This window comes from Schistosoma haematobium, chromosome ZW (assembly GCF_000699445.3).
Source record: "Schistosoma haematobium chromosome ZW, whole genome shotgun sequence".
Taxonomy (NCBI): domain Eukaryota; kingdom Metazoa; phylum Platyhelminthes; class Trematoda; order Strigeidida; family Schistosomatidae; genus Schistosoma; species Schistosoma haematobium.
The window spans coordinates 48,824,926-48,843,612 of record NC_067195.1 but is presented as its reverse complement, the minus strand read 5'-3'; the positions used below and the strand labels follow the sequence as shown (position 1 = coordinate 48,843,612).

At 35.6% G+C, this 18,687-nt stretch overlaps 2 protein-coding genes across 3 annotated transcripts in view; one reads left to right on the top strand and one right to left on the bottom strand.

Annotated features, from left to right (window-relative positions):
- MED10 (Mediator of RNA polymerase II transcription subunit 10) overlaps positions 1-9,031 on the top strand; it is a 26,007-nt gene extending 16,976 nt beyond the window's left edge. Inside the window, exons 4-5 of the mRNA XM_051211619.1 lie at positions 2,104-6,479; positions 8,874-9,031. The gene's annotated coding sequence lies outside the window, so the exon portion shown is untranslated. The remainder of the gene's footprint in view (positions 1-2,103; positions 6,480-8,873) is intronic.
- On the bottom strand, positions 8,008-18,687 carry TMEM11_1 (Transmembrane protein 11, mitochondrial). 2 transcript variants are annotated; one of them, XM_051211617.1, is made up of 4 exons: positions 18,541-18,687; positions 15,125-15,329; positions 9,221-10,350; positions 8,008-8,091 (listed from the first exon to the last, which is right to left on the bottom strand). In XM_051211617.1, exons 1-3 carry the CDS (start codon positions 18,541-18,543, stop codon positions 9,758-9,760), a joined length of 801 nt encoding a protein of 266 aa, XP_051071701.1. In that variant the 5' UTR covers positions 18,544-18,687; the 3' UTR covers positions 8,008-8,091; positions 9,221-9,757. The 2 variants fall into 2 exon arrangements, with proteins under 2 accessions (XP_051071701.1, XP_051071700.1); XM_051211618.1 differs by lacking the exon at positions 8,008-8,091 and having other exon boundaries at positions 17,372-18,687.

Here is an 18,687-nt window from a genome sequence, read left to right as displayed (position 1 = left end):
TTGATGATGAATAATAATCTTAAGGACTTGGTAAGAAGAATAATTAAGAATGAAAATGAAAAAGACATGCTGGAAAGTTTATAAACGAACATATGATAACGTAGATTAGAATAGAAGAAATAAAATAGTGATTAAGAAATCCATGTTCGTGCGTCTACAATTCAGAGGGGATGTAGCTGGTGAAATAATAATCCACAGCCTAAGTAGAACAACCTAATAAACACTCAACGTTGGAGAACTACGACTAGCTTTTCCTACGCACCCAATGGTGACATCGATGCTAGAAGAAGAATTACCTTGAATGACCACCGCGTTTTGTATGGTACAGTGGAGCAAGTTATATTGGTTAAAGTTCTATGAATTCATATTTTCGTGCTTGCGAACACCTCCCAGCGTGACTAAGCAAAGGACAAGTGTGGAAAGTTAACGGCCTGATATCGTCTTATTTAGTGCAAACTGGTCATAGTGCCATTATGAGCTAGTCTTTCTCAGACCAATGATTTTTTGCTGAAGCCTGTCAGACTCAAAGTCCTTCAAACGGTAGAAGCAGTAGCCATCCGGATTAATAAACCGGATCTATGTGTACATAAGTAGTATCTTCAATTGATTCTCTTACCTTGGCCTAACTCGGCACCAATTAATCAACATTAACATTAACTAATGAATAACCTAATTTGATCAAAATAATTCCAGACTTTCTTGGTCAAATAAATCTGTTTTTGTTATCTCTTCACATATCTTTGTATTATTATTACTATTGGTTTAAAATCACTACTAATTTCCCGAATAAGTAATTAATCTACTCTCTCACCCCATTCTATTAGTTATTACCAATTTCATATGAATTTTTACACTCTATGGCCTTCCACTAAACAGTTGATCTAATTTATAATTACAGCATTATTTCCTTCACCCTATCAGATTAAGATTTATTCTGATCATGGATCTCATAATTTCACTTAACATATAAGCTGATTCAACATTGCATACCAGTCATCTTAACATTAACAATTTTATGAATAAATAATATATTTGTAATATCCCAATGAGTAGAAAAATTAGATTTTCTGACGTTTCGTGACTTAGTGTAAGCCACTTCTTCAGAGAATAAATAACCAGATTAGAACTAATCCAATGCTCAATTTATTCAAAATTATCAAGTTAAACCTTGGTAATGATACTTATTAACAATTTTATTTTATTTAACAATCCTAAATTCACTTGATATAACTTGAAACGATGTACTTTGCTTTAACTCTGGCCACTTTTTGGATTATTAACTTGGATATTTAATTGCAGAAGCTGAAGAGAATTTATTAAATAAAATATTCGTGTTTTGAAAAAATAAGAGAAAAGAAAAACCGAAAGAATGGATTAATACGGTAGTGATCCTATATCCAGAGTAACTTCGGAAGAAATCATAAAGATCCTGAACTATCACAATATAGCAGTATTCTTCCAAACAAACAATACTCTGAACTAGTGAAAGTCATAAACTGAATATCAAAAGAGGAACAACGAAATTGTGTATATTGGATCAAATGTAGTGGTTGTAGTGCGCATATGTAGGTGAAACATCACTGCAGATGAATGTGAAGGTAAGAAGCATATACCTAAATCATCAAAACACAAGTAACATATAGCTTTACATTTAACAGTCTAGACGAACAATTTATTTCAATGGCAAACGAATCCCCCAAACATTTTTGATTTATATAAAAAATTGAAGCCCCACTCATATGGACAAATCCAAGCAGTATGAATAGGCGAGGTGGTGTACAATTAGTTATATGGCGACTAATAATTAATAAACAAGCCTGACCATTTAACATTTGATTTCTGGCTCGTATTATATGAACAACAATGATTAATTTCACTTGGTCCAATCAATTAGTTGGTCTGAAAATACGATGGACAATTAGCTTGGCTAACTCAACAACACAAACTTACATTTATTCGAAATAAGAAAAAAATGGTTCAGTGAAGATTTCTCTTTTCAGTGAATCTATTTTCTAAACTGTACAATAGTAAATTTATACTCACTTTTTTATTTATTCTCATTTTATGCATCCAATGGCATGTCTGATACATACATCCTATCAGATTGTTGAATTCCATCACAATCCCTGAGGCGACATATGTTCAATGATTTTTTCTCACATCACATTTAAATATACAGACATACAACTGTTATTTCCACAGTTTCTATGACGAATTAAACTCAGTTCCGGTTCGTAATTTTGATAGTCTACTTGGCGACCAATCAGAATGAAGCGGGAATTATCACTGCCGCCATCTTTATAAGCAACGATGGTTGGTTTGTCTCGTTCTGCATTTTTACGCTGTTTTTTTTTGGTATAGCTGCATAATTTATTGTTTTAGTGCGTTAAAATTCCTCAATTTATATAATGCTCTAAGTGTTGGAGCTGAATTTTTAAAATCCGCCCTGCTTTCTTGATTTTTGCTGCTGCTACTAAATTCAGTGTATTCCTTCAGACAAGCTCGCTTGTTTTATGTGACGAAATGTTAGTCCGTTTTGTTCTTAGTATTATTTTGTAGATATCGGAAACCAGAATTACTTTTTTAAGCTTTCCACTTTTTGTACCGAATGACTCGTCACACAACACCAAGCCTCACTTTCAACACTGTTAACATGATTGGACAACTTGTTTAGTAAACAGTTAACAAGTGAACTATGTATATATATATTTGATAATTTGGGTGTTCGATTACATATTTTTGATAAGCCTTGAACCATTTTTACTTGGGAAACGGAATTATTTAAAGTTCAATCTTAGGGCTTTTTGCAGTTATAGTTTTTCTCCTTGATGAATTGAGGCTTATTTTTTAAGAGGATGTTCAAACTGTCAACATTCCAGAGATTTTAGAGAGTGTGAATCTGAATATTACATGGTTTTTACATTATCTCATTCAATCGAAGTTGTAAGTGATCATATGTTTACCAAATAAACAGAACAGACAATATGATCTAGCTGTTTCCGTGATGCTACACCTATTCTTTGTGCAATCAAACTACTAGGTTGGCTGATGTACCAAAATATCACAATCTATCGCTTTATATCTTGTCTTTTACTACTTGATTAAACCTTGATAAAAATTTCGATGTGACACTTTGTTACGTGATACTTTTTATAGATTACTATTCAATGTAAAGCAATTGATTTCTCACGCAAATACATAATCACGCTGACTTCGTAAAACAAGGTAAAGTACATAAAATAACATTGAGTAAGATCAGTGTAGGAGGTATTTTAGAGATTATTCATTTTGTATATTTACATTATAGACTGTGTAAAATGTGATCGATAGACGAACTCACCAATAATAAAGGGAAACGCCCACCACCACATTAACTCCCTTTGACCTTGTACTACTGTATCTCTTTATTAACCAATCACAGTTTGATGTCCATTGTAAAACAAAATTTTACTTGTTGATTCATTTTTCCTATCCTCTGGCTACTGTTCAGTATGTTATTTGTGTTTTTTCCCTGTATTGATAGACCGTACAGTTTGTTTGTACACTAGCGATGTTAATTTGTTTTAGAAACAGATAAAGTTTATCTAGCCAAATAGCTTGTTTGTTCTGACTTTGGTCAAACCAAGACTCTGTATTCGACGGTCTAGAGAATAGCTCAGAATTAATCCTACAGACTGATTAACTAGACAAATAGTAATAACCAGTCAGGACTTGGTAACTATCTCTCCACAACATAGGACTTGTTTGTATTGTCATCAAATCTCGTGAGGAGAGCACGTTAACTTCAAACTTTTCATTCAGTGGTTCACAGTCCCAACAAAATGGTTTATTTAAAACTGTATTAACCCTATCAGTCAGACTTGAGAAAGAGGAGTCAAATATTAGTTATTCATAGTTTGGTTATGACTATGGGACTCGTGATGATTACACCCGGTATCGAATTTAGTTGCAGAAGACAGACGGTTTTAATATGATCGAGTCACAATCACCATATTAGGTAGTAAATGTATGGTACAGTAAGGGATTCTAATAACTCTAATGATAATGATAATAGTTTCTATTCTGGAAATTAGTCTACACTACACAACCGTTTACGAGCTTGACCAAATAGATATAAATTGCTATGTAATCCTTGTGAAAAATGTCTAATTTTACGTTATCTGGATAAACATGGTTTGCAAGTAACTTTGGTTAGGACAAATTCAGATTGATGAATATCAAACAATAAGCGTAATGGAAGGTGTGAAAATGTAGAGTTTAGTGATGTTGCAGTATAGCATTAAGTGGTATTTTTACAGTCCAAGGCTTACCTTGAATAAATTATTTTCGCTTGAGATGTTTTCAGTCCTTTTTGGTGATCTCCTCAAGACGTATAATTATAGGGTTGAAAGAAATCTTTGCTTTGCTTCCCGACTCCTGAACGTTTCATGAATTCAATCCTCTATAAAGATAAATATGTAGGGCCATTTCATAAACTGACCATCTCGTTATTTTGTCCTTTCGAACTTTGTGGAAAAAGCTGAGAAGTGGTCAGTTTATGATATGACACCTTGGTATAAAAGGAAGCTGTACAGCTTTGCCGTCTGTCAGTCAATTGGGACTCTAGTTTAAGTCATAAAGTAGATGCGACTCAGTGATTCTAGATGTTATAAGGTATGGCTCGGAGCACAAGCCAATGACGGTTTATAGGAGTGAGAACTTGTCTTACTGAAAGAATTATTCCTGGTTGTATTTTGTAAATAAATTATCTATCCTGTTATATACCGCTCTCTTCCATTTATTTTGGTTATACTTTCTCACCTCTCTTTGTCTTTTTATGATTCTGTTTTCTTATTTGTGTGATGCATATTTATTTTGGGGCCCAGTTGCACCAGCACCTATGTATTTTAAATAAATAAATAGATCCAAGATCTAGTATTCTGAAAAGCTTGTTAACATCGAGTCCCTGGTTTGAGTCTGTAACATCGTATTATTTACCTCTTAATGTCATAATTGAGAATATTACCTCTTCATTAAACTAATATAACCTCAGTGGACTAGACCTTATTCTTTTAAATTAAGAAAAACACAAGTACTAGCCCGTATTAAAAATGAGAATGCTGTTCAAGTCTTATTTTAAAGTAGTAGACAGTTTTTAGTGATACATACATTAGTAAATGTCATTATCCTCATTAAGGATATGACTTGAATTCACTATTTAAAGTGGAATTTACTAAATTACAGAATTATAATACGTCTTTGATATTCAGTAGAAACTGGTTTTTGTTAAAGCTAAATATTTTTACTGCTAAAATTTACTTATCTGTATAGCTTATTTAAAGAAATATTTACTGTTGATTAATGAAATCACGTTCACGCCTATATTTACATACAAGTCGCTTAAAAGCTTAGTCATAGGGAATTGAAGTGAATGTAGTGTGAGTCACTCCATTACCATTGTTTGTGATTTCACTGTATCACAATCCTTTGAATATGGTTTCATGTGAATATTTTCATTATGTTTAAAATATATCTTTCATCAAAATAGTAATAACTCACATTTATTTATGATTAAAATGTATCTTCTAATAAATTAAGAAGCCAATAGTAGTACATAAACGAAATCTCTAGACTATAGAATCTTAGAAAACATCTTTGTTTTGGTAATATTATCTCTGTAGTACATCTTGAACAGTCTGACTTTATATCGACTTGTTCAAAATTTCTTGTTATAAAGTTCACACTAGACATAAAGATGGGTAATCAAATAATATCGATAGTTCTCATACAACATAAGTGATAAATACAAAGCAGTATATTTACAATCCATAATGAGTATCTGTTGTCCATAATAAACTATATTAACTAGATGTATTATGTTAATTTTAGAAATAAGGTTTATGCTTTCCGCAACAAGAATGCTTAACATGAATTAAACTAGATTTATTAATTTTTAATAGCTAACAATCTTGAACTTCTATTAGTGAGGAAAAGGGTTAATTGAATTTAGAACATTTCTAATTTCATTATTGGAAGTAAGGGATTATAACTAAATATGCGTAACCTAAATTATTAGGTTAATTTAAAATTAATTTCCTTTTATTATGTTAATTCAGATTCCATAAAATAGGATTCTACATTTAATTAATGAACAATACGAAAATAATTTGAACTGATCAACATTAAAGATCATAATTTGTCGAATTAATCAATTAGTACTTTTAGCAAAATAAATACATGAAGATGATGTATTGGTTATTTTTATAAATTCATTGACTTGATTAACCACAAAGATTATTAATTGTATATGCTTAAAATAAAATCATGAATTAAATTGATTTCCAAATGAAGGATTTCCCAAGAATATATGCAATAGAGATGAGTTCCGGTTGCAGAATTGTTGGATTGTGTACACTATTAGTATTCCAGAAGTAAAACATTTAATTGTAAATTGTATGAATATACTTCGCCATCATACATAAGAAATTTATTATAATCGTGTGTGAGAAATATTTAAATTATTTGATATGACTTTATATACCATCAAACTTACAACTAATAAACACATAAATGACCTGAACAGTATACAAATTGTAGACGCATCCTCTTTCAAAGCTAAACTTAATAGTTAGTCTAAGATGCCTAAATATATTGATCATATATGTCTAGTTTCTGGATACCTGTTTAGACCCTATCCACCTTCGACATCTTTTCATACACATAGTTCCCTTTATCATTTTGAAAAGAGCAAGAACAAAGATTCTAGCAGAATATCATGAATTCATTTTATTTCGTAGGTTATCGTCAGCTGCTTACAACCTGTGATATTTAAAAATCATAATTACATAATGAGTTTAAATTGCTAACTGAATATTGTAAATATATACCTAATGTGAAAGAATATTCTACAACATTAATTGTGACAACAGTTCAAAAGTGGGTTAGAAACAATCGATTACATAATGAATAACATTGAGGGAATGTAGTGAGTAGAGTTCAGTTGAAAGATTATTAATTTGAAAGATAGTTGAAAAAATAAAATAGAGTCAATGATGTAATAAATGCAAAAGAAAAAGAAAATAAAATTTCATGGTGCAGTGAAGGAATATTTGTCACCAGGGCAAGGAAAGATTAACCACCGTCTCCTTTTGAATACATAGGTCAGGTTTTTGACGCCTGATGGCAATGGCTTCAGCAAACTTCAGAAGACTGGAGTTTGGCTGCTTACTAATCACCCTAAAGGATTGTAAGGTATCTACCTGATGTCCTGTATCAAGATGTTTGGTCTTTCTTTCCCTTGTTCTAAGACTTTTTGGAACATGTTCAAAGAATCTAAGATATGCTCTCCTTTCAGTTCGGCCGATGTAGCTGCTTTGGCAGGTACATCGGCCTGGTGATAAATATTCCTTCACTGCACCATGAAATTTTATTTTCTTTTTCTTTTGCATTTATTACATCATTGACTCTATTTTATTTTTTCAACTATCTTTCAAATTAATAATCTTTCAACTGAACTCTACTCACTACATTCCCTCAATGTTATTCATTATGTAATCGATTGTTTCTAACCCACTTTTGAACTGTTGTCACAATTAATGTTGTAGAATATTCTTTCACATTAGGTATATATTTACAATATTCAGTTAGCAATTTAAACTCATTATGTAATTATGATTTTTAAATATCACAGGTTGTAAGCAGCTGACGATAACCTACGAAATAAAATGAATTCATGATATTCTGCTAGAATCTTCGACATCTTTATCGATCACGGTAATCTCACACAGACATATACAATGGACAGCTTGGATGCAACTAGACGATATGGACTTCACAGATGACCTGACCCTTCGATCCCATACACACCAACAAATGCAGGTCAAGACAACCAGTGTAGCAGAAGCCTCTGCATCAGTAGTCCTTGACATATACAAAGGAAAAAGCAAGATCCTCAAATGTAACATAGAGAGCACCAACCCAATCATAATTGATAGATAAACTATGGAACATGTGGAAAGCTCCACTTACCTGGGCAGCATCATCGACGAACAAGGAGGATCCGATGCAGACGTAAAGATAAAGATTGGCAAATCAAGGGCAACGTTCCTACAGCTGAAGAACATATGGAACCCAAAACAAGTGTCAACCAATATCAAAATCAGAATCTACAATACGAACGTCAAGACAGTTCTACTGTACGGAGCTGAGACTTTGAGAAATAACGCAACCATCACCGATAGTTATATATATATATATATATATATATATATATATATATATATATATATATATACAACGTCCGGTTTTCTCCCACACAAATGGTACGTTAATTTAGTTTAGATAAATATCTACACTATATACTCTCCCAGTGTTTATTCGACAGGACGTCAGCACAACCTGGATTAAGGACACGTGACTGGCCTAACTAGAATGTGAGTATATCTCCACGTCAACAAACATAATAATAATAAAGATAGGAAAATATATAACTCATCTAATGCATATATATATATATATATATATATATATATATATATATATATAGAGAGAGAGAGAGAGAGAGAGAGAGAGAAAAGTACAAGAGAAGGAATATCGAGGCATCAATTAGCGTATTTAAAGAACCTTTCTCACATTGGACCAAATGGTATCATAGCTCGATATGGTACCATCCATCATATACGATCCATATAATAAGTATTCAAAACTATCAGTAGCGAGAAAAATTCTACTATATTCACTGAAGTTATTAGCGATTTAGAAACGATAGTTGTTAAACTTTAGTTTCTCCAATAATAGCAGTAAACAATACAAGTCCTTTCCTCTCTTAACTACGATTTCAGTTCAGTGAACTTATTTTGAAATATCTGTCATTTTTCTTACCAACCTGTTTTTAGAAATCCGATTACAAGGCATAATGGAACCATCTATCCGAATATTTCAAAAACATCACAGTTGATAAAAAATCCTCCTTCAGAGTTATTTTTCACCTTCAAATAGCGTTCTACCTCTTTTTCCCAGACAATTTATTGAATGATTCGTATCTGAATTTCCGAAAATGTTAATAATTCAATTTACTGTCATAAATGTAACTGAAGAGAACACAATAAATTGATAATATTGTCTGCAAACCCTGTCGTTCTTTGTTAGTACTAATATTTTTGTACAAATCATTAAGCGTACGCTATAAGGACCGAACTGTTATCAAATTTGTGATTGCAACATTTACAAACAATCTACTTACATAGTGCTTTAAATCGATACAGCCAGAAAAACCACGATATTTGGTGGCCGAACATTGAAATGTAAGCATAAAACTGAAAATCTTTCAAGTAGTTCATAAAAACTAAGAAACACAAGAAAGATTCAATTTTGTTATGTGGAGAGTTGTTATGAAGATAATACATTTACAATTTAATTGGCATGTGAGCCTTTTACTAATAAAAAAGCGCAATAAGTGATTCTCACTATAGAAATAATAAGAGACCGGTACTAATAGTAATTTTTTATAACAACGAAAAAGTGATCTAATTAAATCCATACTAACATGGATACAAGGGCAAAAAAATAAATATATGGACTGTAAAAATGCTTGCTAAAATACTTATAGTACACGACAGTTAAAAATATTATGAAACTATAGGATACTGTAACGCAGATTTTAGGAAAAAAAATAATCTAAAAGGAAGAAATTGTTCTCTACATGTCGGGAGAAAGAGGTTAGTTTGTTTATTACACATAAGAAAACAGACAGACTACGATGGAGAAAGATACAATAAAATTAAGGGTTACTAACAATCATATTTGAATGTCTAGACCATCTAAAAAGAATATAACAAGCGACTAGAGTAGAGGTCAGAGAGACGGCATTATGCAGTATTTTTCGTCTTCCATCATCTCGATGAACTAAAACCACTGGACGTAATGGAGGACTATTTGAATTGGAATGATTCTCTGCAATGATAGCTCGAGTACGCTTTCCATTGCTCATTTCCGAAGAACCACTGGGGCTTTCACCGTTGCTCATTCCGCTGCCTGGCGAATTATCATCTGGATGTGAATTCGTCAATACATGACTACTACTTGTTACAAAGGAAGCTGTTCCAACTGGCAGAGATGCTAGCGATGGTGCAACTTGATACTTACAGCATGGATCCCATTGCCAAAACAATGCGTATAATCCTGCAGCAGAGGCACTAATTGCACTCAATGTAGTTGTAATAAATCGTATAACACTTGGTGTGATTGTAATCAAGGCACCACTTGTTCGAACAGTAGGAAACAAACGAATACCGAGGTCTAACGGAAAGTATACTTTAGAAAATGTAGAATTCCACATCAAACCAATGCCAGCTGTAGTTACAGCAGTTATTCCTGTGAAAACGACAAGCAAATTTAAAACGAAACATATTCAGTTTTTGGTCATCAGTATTATATATTAACAAAAGTCAGTACACATTTATTCTAAATACTCCTACAAATAAATCCGTTACGATCGATCTTTTTTAACTTACATGTGTCAAAATAATTGACAAATCAACACTCATCACCAGTGAGTTAAAAAATGATGGCCGTTTTTGGAAAATAAAAATTCATATTTACATTTATAAGAGTATGGAATGAAACTACGCACGGCTATATATGTTTGGTAAAAACATTAACAATATTTATTCGCATTTTAGAATCCGTAAATAAGTACAAATATTAATCTTTAGGTCATAGCTGCTATATGAAGAATGTAGATACCAACGGGGCACCCAAAATGAAGGATACGAAGAAAGGTTTAGACAGGCAGTTTGGCAATTCGAAATCAATTACAACTGAGCTATAACCCCATAGGAATGTTAAGATTATCTAACAAATGAGCACATGTTACTGGCCACTAAACTTTATTCATCGTTATGTGCCATTTACTCGTGTATGGGTATCCCTAGCAAGCATTGGATTTGGCTGACAATGAAAAGTGAATACTTCACTGTGTTTCAATTGAATACTCAGAAGGTATCTGAAATAATGGGTGAATTAATGCAAATTAAGTAGAACAGTATAATAGTTAAGGCTGCCAGACAATAGTATCTACATTTATTCTTTACCTTGTAAACCTTGAGTTTTGTATCATATTCTATATTTCACTCTTGACCACATTTATTCTTACTGAGTTAAATTTTTAATATTTAGACTCCCAATGAAGTTGATGTTACTTACCCTCATATGTTACTCAAATTAGTAATTTTTCTTTCTGTTTCTTCAGATACTAAGTTTGCGAATTGTCTTAAATTTTTTACTACCCCACGAATTAGTATTTCCTTATAGAATTGTATATTCTGCAATTAATATTTCCTATTATCGCAAGAACTGTTACCACATCTACTACCCCATTATTTATCTTGATAATTTGATGCCGTTGTACTGATGTGGTGTGAAAACTTTTAAAGAAGCACAAGTGCCCCAGCTTCGACGTTGTTCATGAATGACTCTCTACGCTGATGTAAATTGTGGGAATTTAGACAATCAGACATTTTTACTAGATCTCACGTTGTTTATGGATAATTTGTGCTACACTGTCACTTGGGTATAATTAACGAATTATAGAACTGGATATTATTTTAACCTTACTAATATGAATGCGAACTCCGCCTGGAGTCCCTCCGGGGGCTACTGCCGGTCCCAAGCCCGGATAAAGGAGGGTTGGGCATGAGGTTAGCGTCCCCATCCCGTAGAAAACTTACTCGCTAAAAAAACGCTAACCAGAAAAAATTATTCAAACCTTTTAAACTCTGCCCTGGGAGTCAGAAGATCTTCATTTAGAAGAATTATGACGCCTCATGATGAAAGCCGAATCCCTTCGGAAGTTATGAGGCCGATGCCCCTTCTGACAACCAGAGCGACCATTTATTTAGGTACATGGAATGTTCGTACAATGTGGGACACCGGAAGAGCCTTCCAGAAATGAGAAGATACAACCTAGAGGTACTTGGGATCAGTGAAACACATTGGACACAAGTTGGACAACAACGACTAACTACAGGAGAGTTCCTGTTATACTCCGGCCATGAAGAAGAAAATGCACCACATACACAAGGAGTTGCATTGATGCTGTCCAAACAAGCGCAAAATGCACTTATAGGATGGGAATCTCATGGACCAAGGATCATCAAAGCCTCGTTTAAAACAAAGAAAGAGGGCATTTCAATGAACATCATCCAATGCTATGCGCCTACCAACGACTACAATGAAGACGCTAAAGATCAATTCTACAATAGGCTGCAGTCAATAGTCGAGAAGTGCCCAACAAAGGACCTGACCATTCTGATGGGAGATTTCAACGCCAAGGTTGGAACGGACAACACTGGATATGAAGACATCATGGGACGACACGGACTGGGAGAAAGAAACGAAAATGGTGAGAGATTTGTAAATCTATGTGCTTTCAATAAGCTGGTCATAGGCGGCACCATATTCCCACATAAACGCATACACAAAACCACATGGACTTCACCGGATCACTCTACACAAAACCAAATCGACCATATTTGCATCAACAAAACGTTCAGGAGGACTATAGAGGACGTGAGAACCAAGAGAGGAGCTGATATAGCATCAGATCATCACTTACTGGTCGCCAAGATGAAATTGAAACTCAAGAAGCACTGGACAACGGGGCAGACAGTATCACAAAAGTTCAATACGGCCTTTCTTCAGGATACTAACAAACTCAACGAATTCAAGATAGTCCTCAGCAATAAGTTCCAGGCCTTTCATGATCTACTCAATGGAGAAGGAACTACTGCGGAGAGCAACTGGAAGGGGATCAAAGAGGCAATCACTTCAACATGTCATGAGGTCCTGGGTCACAAGAAGCACCACCACAAGGAATGGATCACTGTTGATACACTGGATAAGATTCTAGAAAGGAAGAACAAGAAGGCAGCGATCAATACCAGCCGAACAAGAGCAGAAAAAGCCAAGGCACAAGCTGAATACACGGAAATAAACAAACAAGTGAAGAGGAGCATCAGAACCGACAAACGTAAATATGTGGAAGATTTAGCAACGACGGCGGAAAAGGCTGCAAGAGAAGGGAACATGAGACAATTGTATGACACGACAAAGAAACTCTCTGGAAATCGCCGCAAACCAGAACGACCAGTGAAAAGCAAGGAAGGCGAGGTAATCATCAACATTGAAGAGCAACAAAACAGGTGGGTAGAACACTTCAAAGAACTGTTGAATCGACCAGCTCCACTGAACCCACCCAACATCGAAGCAGCACCCACGGACCTCCCAATCAATGTTGGCCCACCAACAATTGAAGAAATCAGCATGGCCATCAGACAAATCAAGAGTGGCAAAGCAGCAGGACCGGACAACATCCCAGCAGAGGCACTAAAAGCAGACGTAGCGGCAACTGCAAGGATACTCCACATTCTCTTCAATAAGATTTGGGATGAGGAACAAGTACCAACAGACTGGAAAGAAGGACTTCTGGTCAAAATACCGAAGAAAGGCGATCTCAGCAAGTGTGATAACTACAGGGGCATCACTCTTCTCTCAATACCGGGAAAAGTCTTCAACAGGGTATTGTTAAACAGGATGAAGGACTGCGTAGACGCCCAACTTCGTGACCAACAGGCAGGATTCCGTAAGGATAGATCGTGTACAGACCAAATCACAACTCTACGGATCATTGTGGAATAATCAATTGAATGGAATTCATCACTCTACATCAACTTCATTGACTACGAAAAGGCATTTGATAGCGTGGACAGAACAACACTATGGAAACTTCTTCGACACTACGGCGTGCCTCAGAAGATAGTCAATATCATACAGAACTCATATGATGGATTACACTGCAAAATCGTGCATGGAGGACAGTTGACAAAGTCGTTCAAAGTGAAGACCGGTGTTAGGCAAGGTTGCTTACTCTCACCCTTTCTCTTTCTCCTGGTGATCGACTGGATCATGAAGACGTCAACGTCTGAAGGAAAGCGCGGGATACAATGGACATCTAAGATGCAGTTGGATGATCTAGACTTCGCAGACGATCTGGCCCTTCTATCCCAAACGCAACAACAGATGCAGGAGAAGACAAACAGTGTGGCAGCAGCCTCAGCAGCAATAGGTCTCAATATACACAAAGGGAAAAGCAGGATTCTCCGATACAACACAGAATGCACCAATCCAATCACAATTGACGGAGAAGATTTGGAAGATGTAAAAACCTTTACGTATTTGGGCAGCATCATTGATGAACAGGGTGGATCTGATGCAGATGTGAAGGCGCGGATCGGCAAAGCAAGAGCAGCATATTTACAACTGAGGAACATCTGGAACTCAAAGCAACTGTCAACCAACACCAAGGTCAGGATTTTCAATACAAATGTCAAGACAGTTCTACCGTATGGGGCAGAAACCTGGAGAACTACGAAAGCCATCATCCAGAAGATACAGGTTTTTATGAACAGTTGTCTACGCAAAATACTTCGGATCCGTTGGCCGGACACTATTAGCAATGACCAACTGTGGAAAAGAACGAACCAGATCCCAGTGGAGGAAGAAGCGCTGGAAGTGGATAGGACACACATTGAGGAAAGCACCCAACTGCGTCACAAGACAAGCCCTCACATGGAATCCTGAAGGTCAAAGGAAAAGAGGAAGACCAAAGAACACGTTACGCCAAGAAATGGAGATAGACATGAGAAAAATGAACAAGAATTGGAAGGAACTAGAAAAGAAGGCCCAGGATAGAGTGGGTTGGAGAATGCTGGTCAGCGGCCTATGGTCCATTGGGAGTAGCAGGCGTAAGTAAGTAAGTAATATGAATGCGGCATTTTTGACTCTGCAACATCAACGAAATGTTCAGAACCACGATTCCGTTTAGCAAACAAACAGATCCTAGGCATATGATGTACACAATACAGTCATCTCCCATTCAGCAATGAGTGGGGAGAATCCCTACGAAGTAATCTTGTACTATGATGATAAAAGTTTGAACAGTAGCTTTCGGAACACATAACTCGGGAAACAGGGTGAGATATTTTGTAGACGGTTATCAGTAAATAAGGCACTTCATTATTTCGAATGCAGTAAAAAATATACAATGAAACTATAATTGGCGATGATGGTAAAATGCTAAAAATCTTACCTGATATAACAGCTGTTTTATGTAACCAGTTACCCGTACGAATCCATCGCCACGTTACTTCACCGAGAGATTCTGGTTCAATAATGACCATACACACTTTACGACTTAGTACAAAATCTAATTCACGTTCAAAGTCTTCAGGAGAGTGGCTATGATTGTATATTGCACGAATGATGGCATATGTCTTCTTTCTATTGACAATAGCCTTAAAGAAAACCCGAACGTTTTGTTTAATGAGTTATAATGATACAAAACTAGGCTTTACAAACTCAGTCGATGAATATTTGGGTAAAAAAGGACAATAGAGCAATGACAAGCTAACCACATAAACAATATATTTTTGAGAACACAGCGGTACCATATATATAAGTAAACTAGAACTAAGTTTGTTGTTTTCTACAACAATGATATAAAATGAGTACAGATAAAACGTGCAAACTTGATTTATTGCATTTTGGGAAGTTGATACTTTTTGGTCGCTTACTGATGGAGTTAGAGATTTGTGATTTGAGGTGTTGATTTTAAGTCAAATATTTTCCAATCGTCCCTACTTTTTCAGCTTATATGCATGTTATAACAATGTTTAATAAACAAGGTACGGCCGAGTGGGGGAGAGTCAGCTCTCCCTCTCGAAATGCTCTCACATGACCACGCGTAAACAACCACTGCCAGGGGAGTTCTGCTCACTACCTCCTTGTGGGAGGGGTGTTATTTACGAGATTGAGAGGACGAAAAGCGAATCTCCAGTGCTTTAACCGGGTTATTGGGTATGGAAGCTCTAACTAGAGGAGTTGGAAAATCCTGATTCCAAACCAATAGTGCACATGGGCTCCAGTATCCTGAAGGAACAAATGGCGTATGAACCTATTGTTGGTCACTGGCTACGATTGGGCTGCATCTCCTAACGTTGCTCCACTGCCTTGTGGATTAGACCTTTGGGTTAAAGGCTCGGGGAGTGACCTCCTAAGAAGACCACCTCCCTCTGTTTGGGCACCCTGACAGTATCACAGTCCTTACAAAAATCAATCATAACTACTACTGGACTTATTGTGTGGCGCATATATTTGGCGCCCCCTTGTACCAGTGCTTGTGTTCAAATAATCAAAACTTATCTCTATAAGATAGTTACAATGGGAACGTTTGATTACTGAATTTGGCGAGACTCTAATTTATGGACGAGCGATTCAGAGGCGTTTTAGAGCTTTCAAGGTTACGGCGCCAACTTCAGTGCTTAATGCTAACGTATGATCGATTTACAGGGAATTTTGTAAAAAACGTGATAATTGAGCGGCTATAGCAAATAAAACGGTTCGACTTTAATTTATGGACGAATCAATCAGGTAAAAGATAATAGATTTCGGATTTTAACGCGAAAGCCTTTCATCCATTTGGCTAAATAAATTTCTGGCATTATAGCTGATGTCAGTTTGTGATGAAAACCCTATATATAATTCCGAAGTAAGGCAAATTGTGACAATTATTGCGAACTGGATAATAAAAGCACCAGTAACACTGGCTGCAGCTATGTACTACAATATATACTGATGTTTGGAGAGTGTACAGACTCCTACATAGGCTTGGTTATGTGCATCGTGCCGTTATCCACAAGTAGCATTTTGTGCACTCAACAACCGGAGTGCACATAAACAATGTTGAAGCTATGTGGTCGAGGCTGAAAGAGTTTTTGAGACTTTATCACGGCTCCAGAGGCCGGCTATTTTGTAGCCGTATGGATGATTTCCTCTACTGCATGTATTACGATTTTAGAACCTTTAAATCTCTTTTTAACTTTGACAAGGTTTTGAACCACGTATAAGAAGTGTATCCACTTTAGTTCCTTGGTTTTGTACAACACATTTTTACTTTGTACTGACTGTTTGCTGATTGGCTAATATTTCTCAAGGTCACTTATGATTCGTTCAAAGGTCGTCCATAAATTAGTCACGCCCTGAAATTAAGTGGAAGCTATAGTCGAGACAAAAGGTAAATGGATATAAAAATGGAAAAAACACTAAGGAGCTAATTAATCAATCTTAAGCATTTTATTTATTTGAACATATGAGTATTGGTACAAAGGGGGCACCGAATACATATGCGCCACACAAGTCACTTGATTTGTGTGTGGGGTGTAATACTGACTGGGTGCCCATACCGAAACAGGTTCTTTAGTAACACCCTTCTGATAAGTGAGGACTTTTTCACTATAAACTGATACTCAATGAAAAACCAATAAAAATTAAGAATTACTGGGTGGACTTTTGGTCCAAATTGGAGCTCCTCAACATTGCACAAAATACCGAACCCAGAATTTTAGGATTTTGTAGTGAGCACAACCCATCAGTTGTTGAGCAGCTGAACAACAGCTTATAATTCGAATCTAGGCACTTGCGCTTTATTTTTGGACTTACATCCCATTCTCACATAAAGAAACTAAAGTCAGCACACTGTTGATGTTTCGTAGTCAAATAGACAGCTCAGGATGCAAGTTCAGTGCTAAGAATTTACTGAATCTTTTTACAGAAAGGTACAGATGGGACTAGGAAGTCTGTAATCTCAGATCGAAACATTTTCCGAGCAACTTAAATCTCAATTACTTCAAAATGTCCTCTATTAACAGGTTAACTCACTATTTCGATAATTGCGTACATTAATCTATTAAAACATGCCATACAGCCTGCATGACCTAATTCTACACTAATTCTAAATAACACTACAGTGAATCAGAATATAATCGGAATGAATAACAGTATTGACAAGAATTTCAACACGGTCACAAAACGATCGAGTGAATTCAACGAAATAACGGGAACTATATGGTACTAAGATAGTAAACACAAAGGATTTGACTGCTGCACTTTTAATTTTCATCTGAAACGAGAGAGCGACTAAACATTAAAAGAAGATTTTGAGATATGGCAATTCCATTAACCATTTGTCAAATGGTTAAACTTATCGTATATCAAGGCACGTGAGTCGGGTCCGATAACAGTGAATTCAGAAAGCAGTGAATATTGCTATGCAAATAGATGGATCATGTGCTTTAATATGACTTCAAGTTATCATTTTATTGCCTTCTGTTTACTAAATGTGATCCATTCAAATATATTGAGTATTTAAGTGGTAGAATTGAGCGGACAAATGGTGCCAATTCGACCTTACTGTGACCGAGCAAAACAAATAATTCTCTTCTTTTTTCATAGAATACAAAGTGATCTCATATACATATCCAGTACCTCAAATAACAACTTGTGTGTTAGCAAGTCTTATCTTCCTGGTCTTCTTAGAACGGATCATATTCGAGACTGTAACCTGAAACGTTTATCAAGTAGTCGACTGGGACACTCTACCTCGAAGTTACACTAACATCACTGAACATACGTTAAGAAAGAACAACCACAATGCTTACTGCAACATACCATGACCTTCTGTATACATGAAAACTAAATTGACCGCTCGGCAATTCAGTCTCAATTCAATTTCGGTTTTGGAAGGACAGGCTAGGTGTCCAAGTGTTGTCCTGGAGATGGTGATCTCTCAGCTGATCCAATTTGCTTTTGAGAGCG

Excerpts from the sequence above, each read along its gene's own strand:
- TMEM11_1 (XM_051211617.1), bottom strand. Across the intron at positions 10,351-15,124 it reads TAAAACAGCTGTTATATCAG|GAATAACTGCTGTAACTACA; the intron begins GTAAGATTTTTA and ends TCGTTTTCACAG.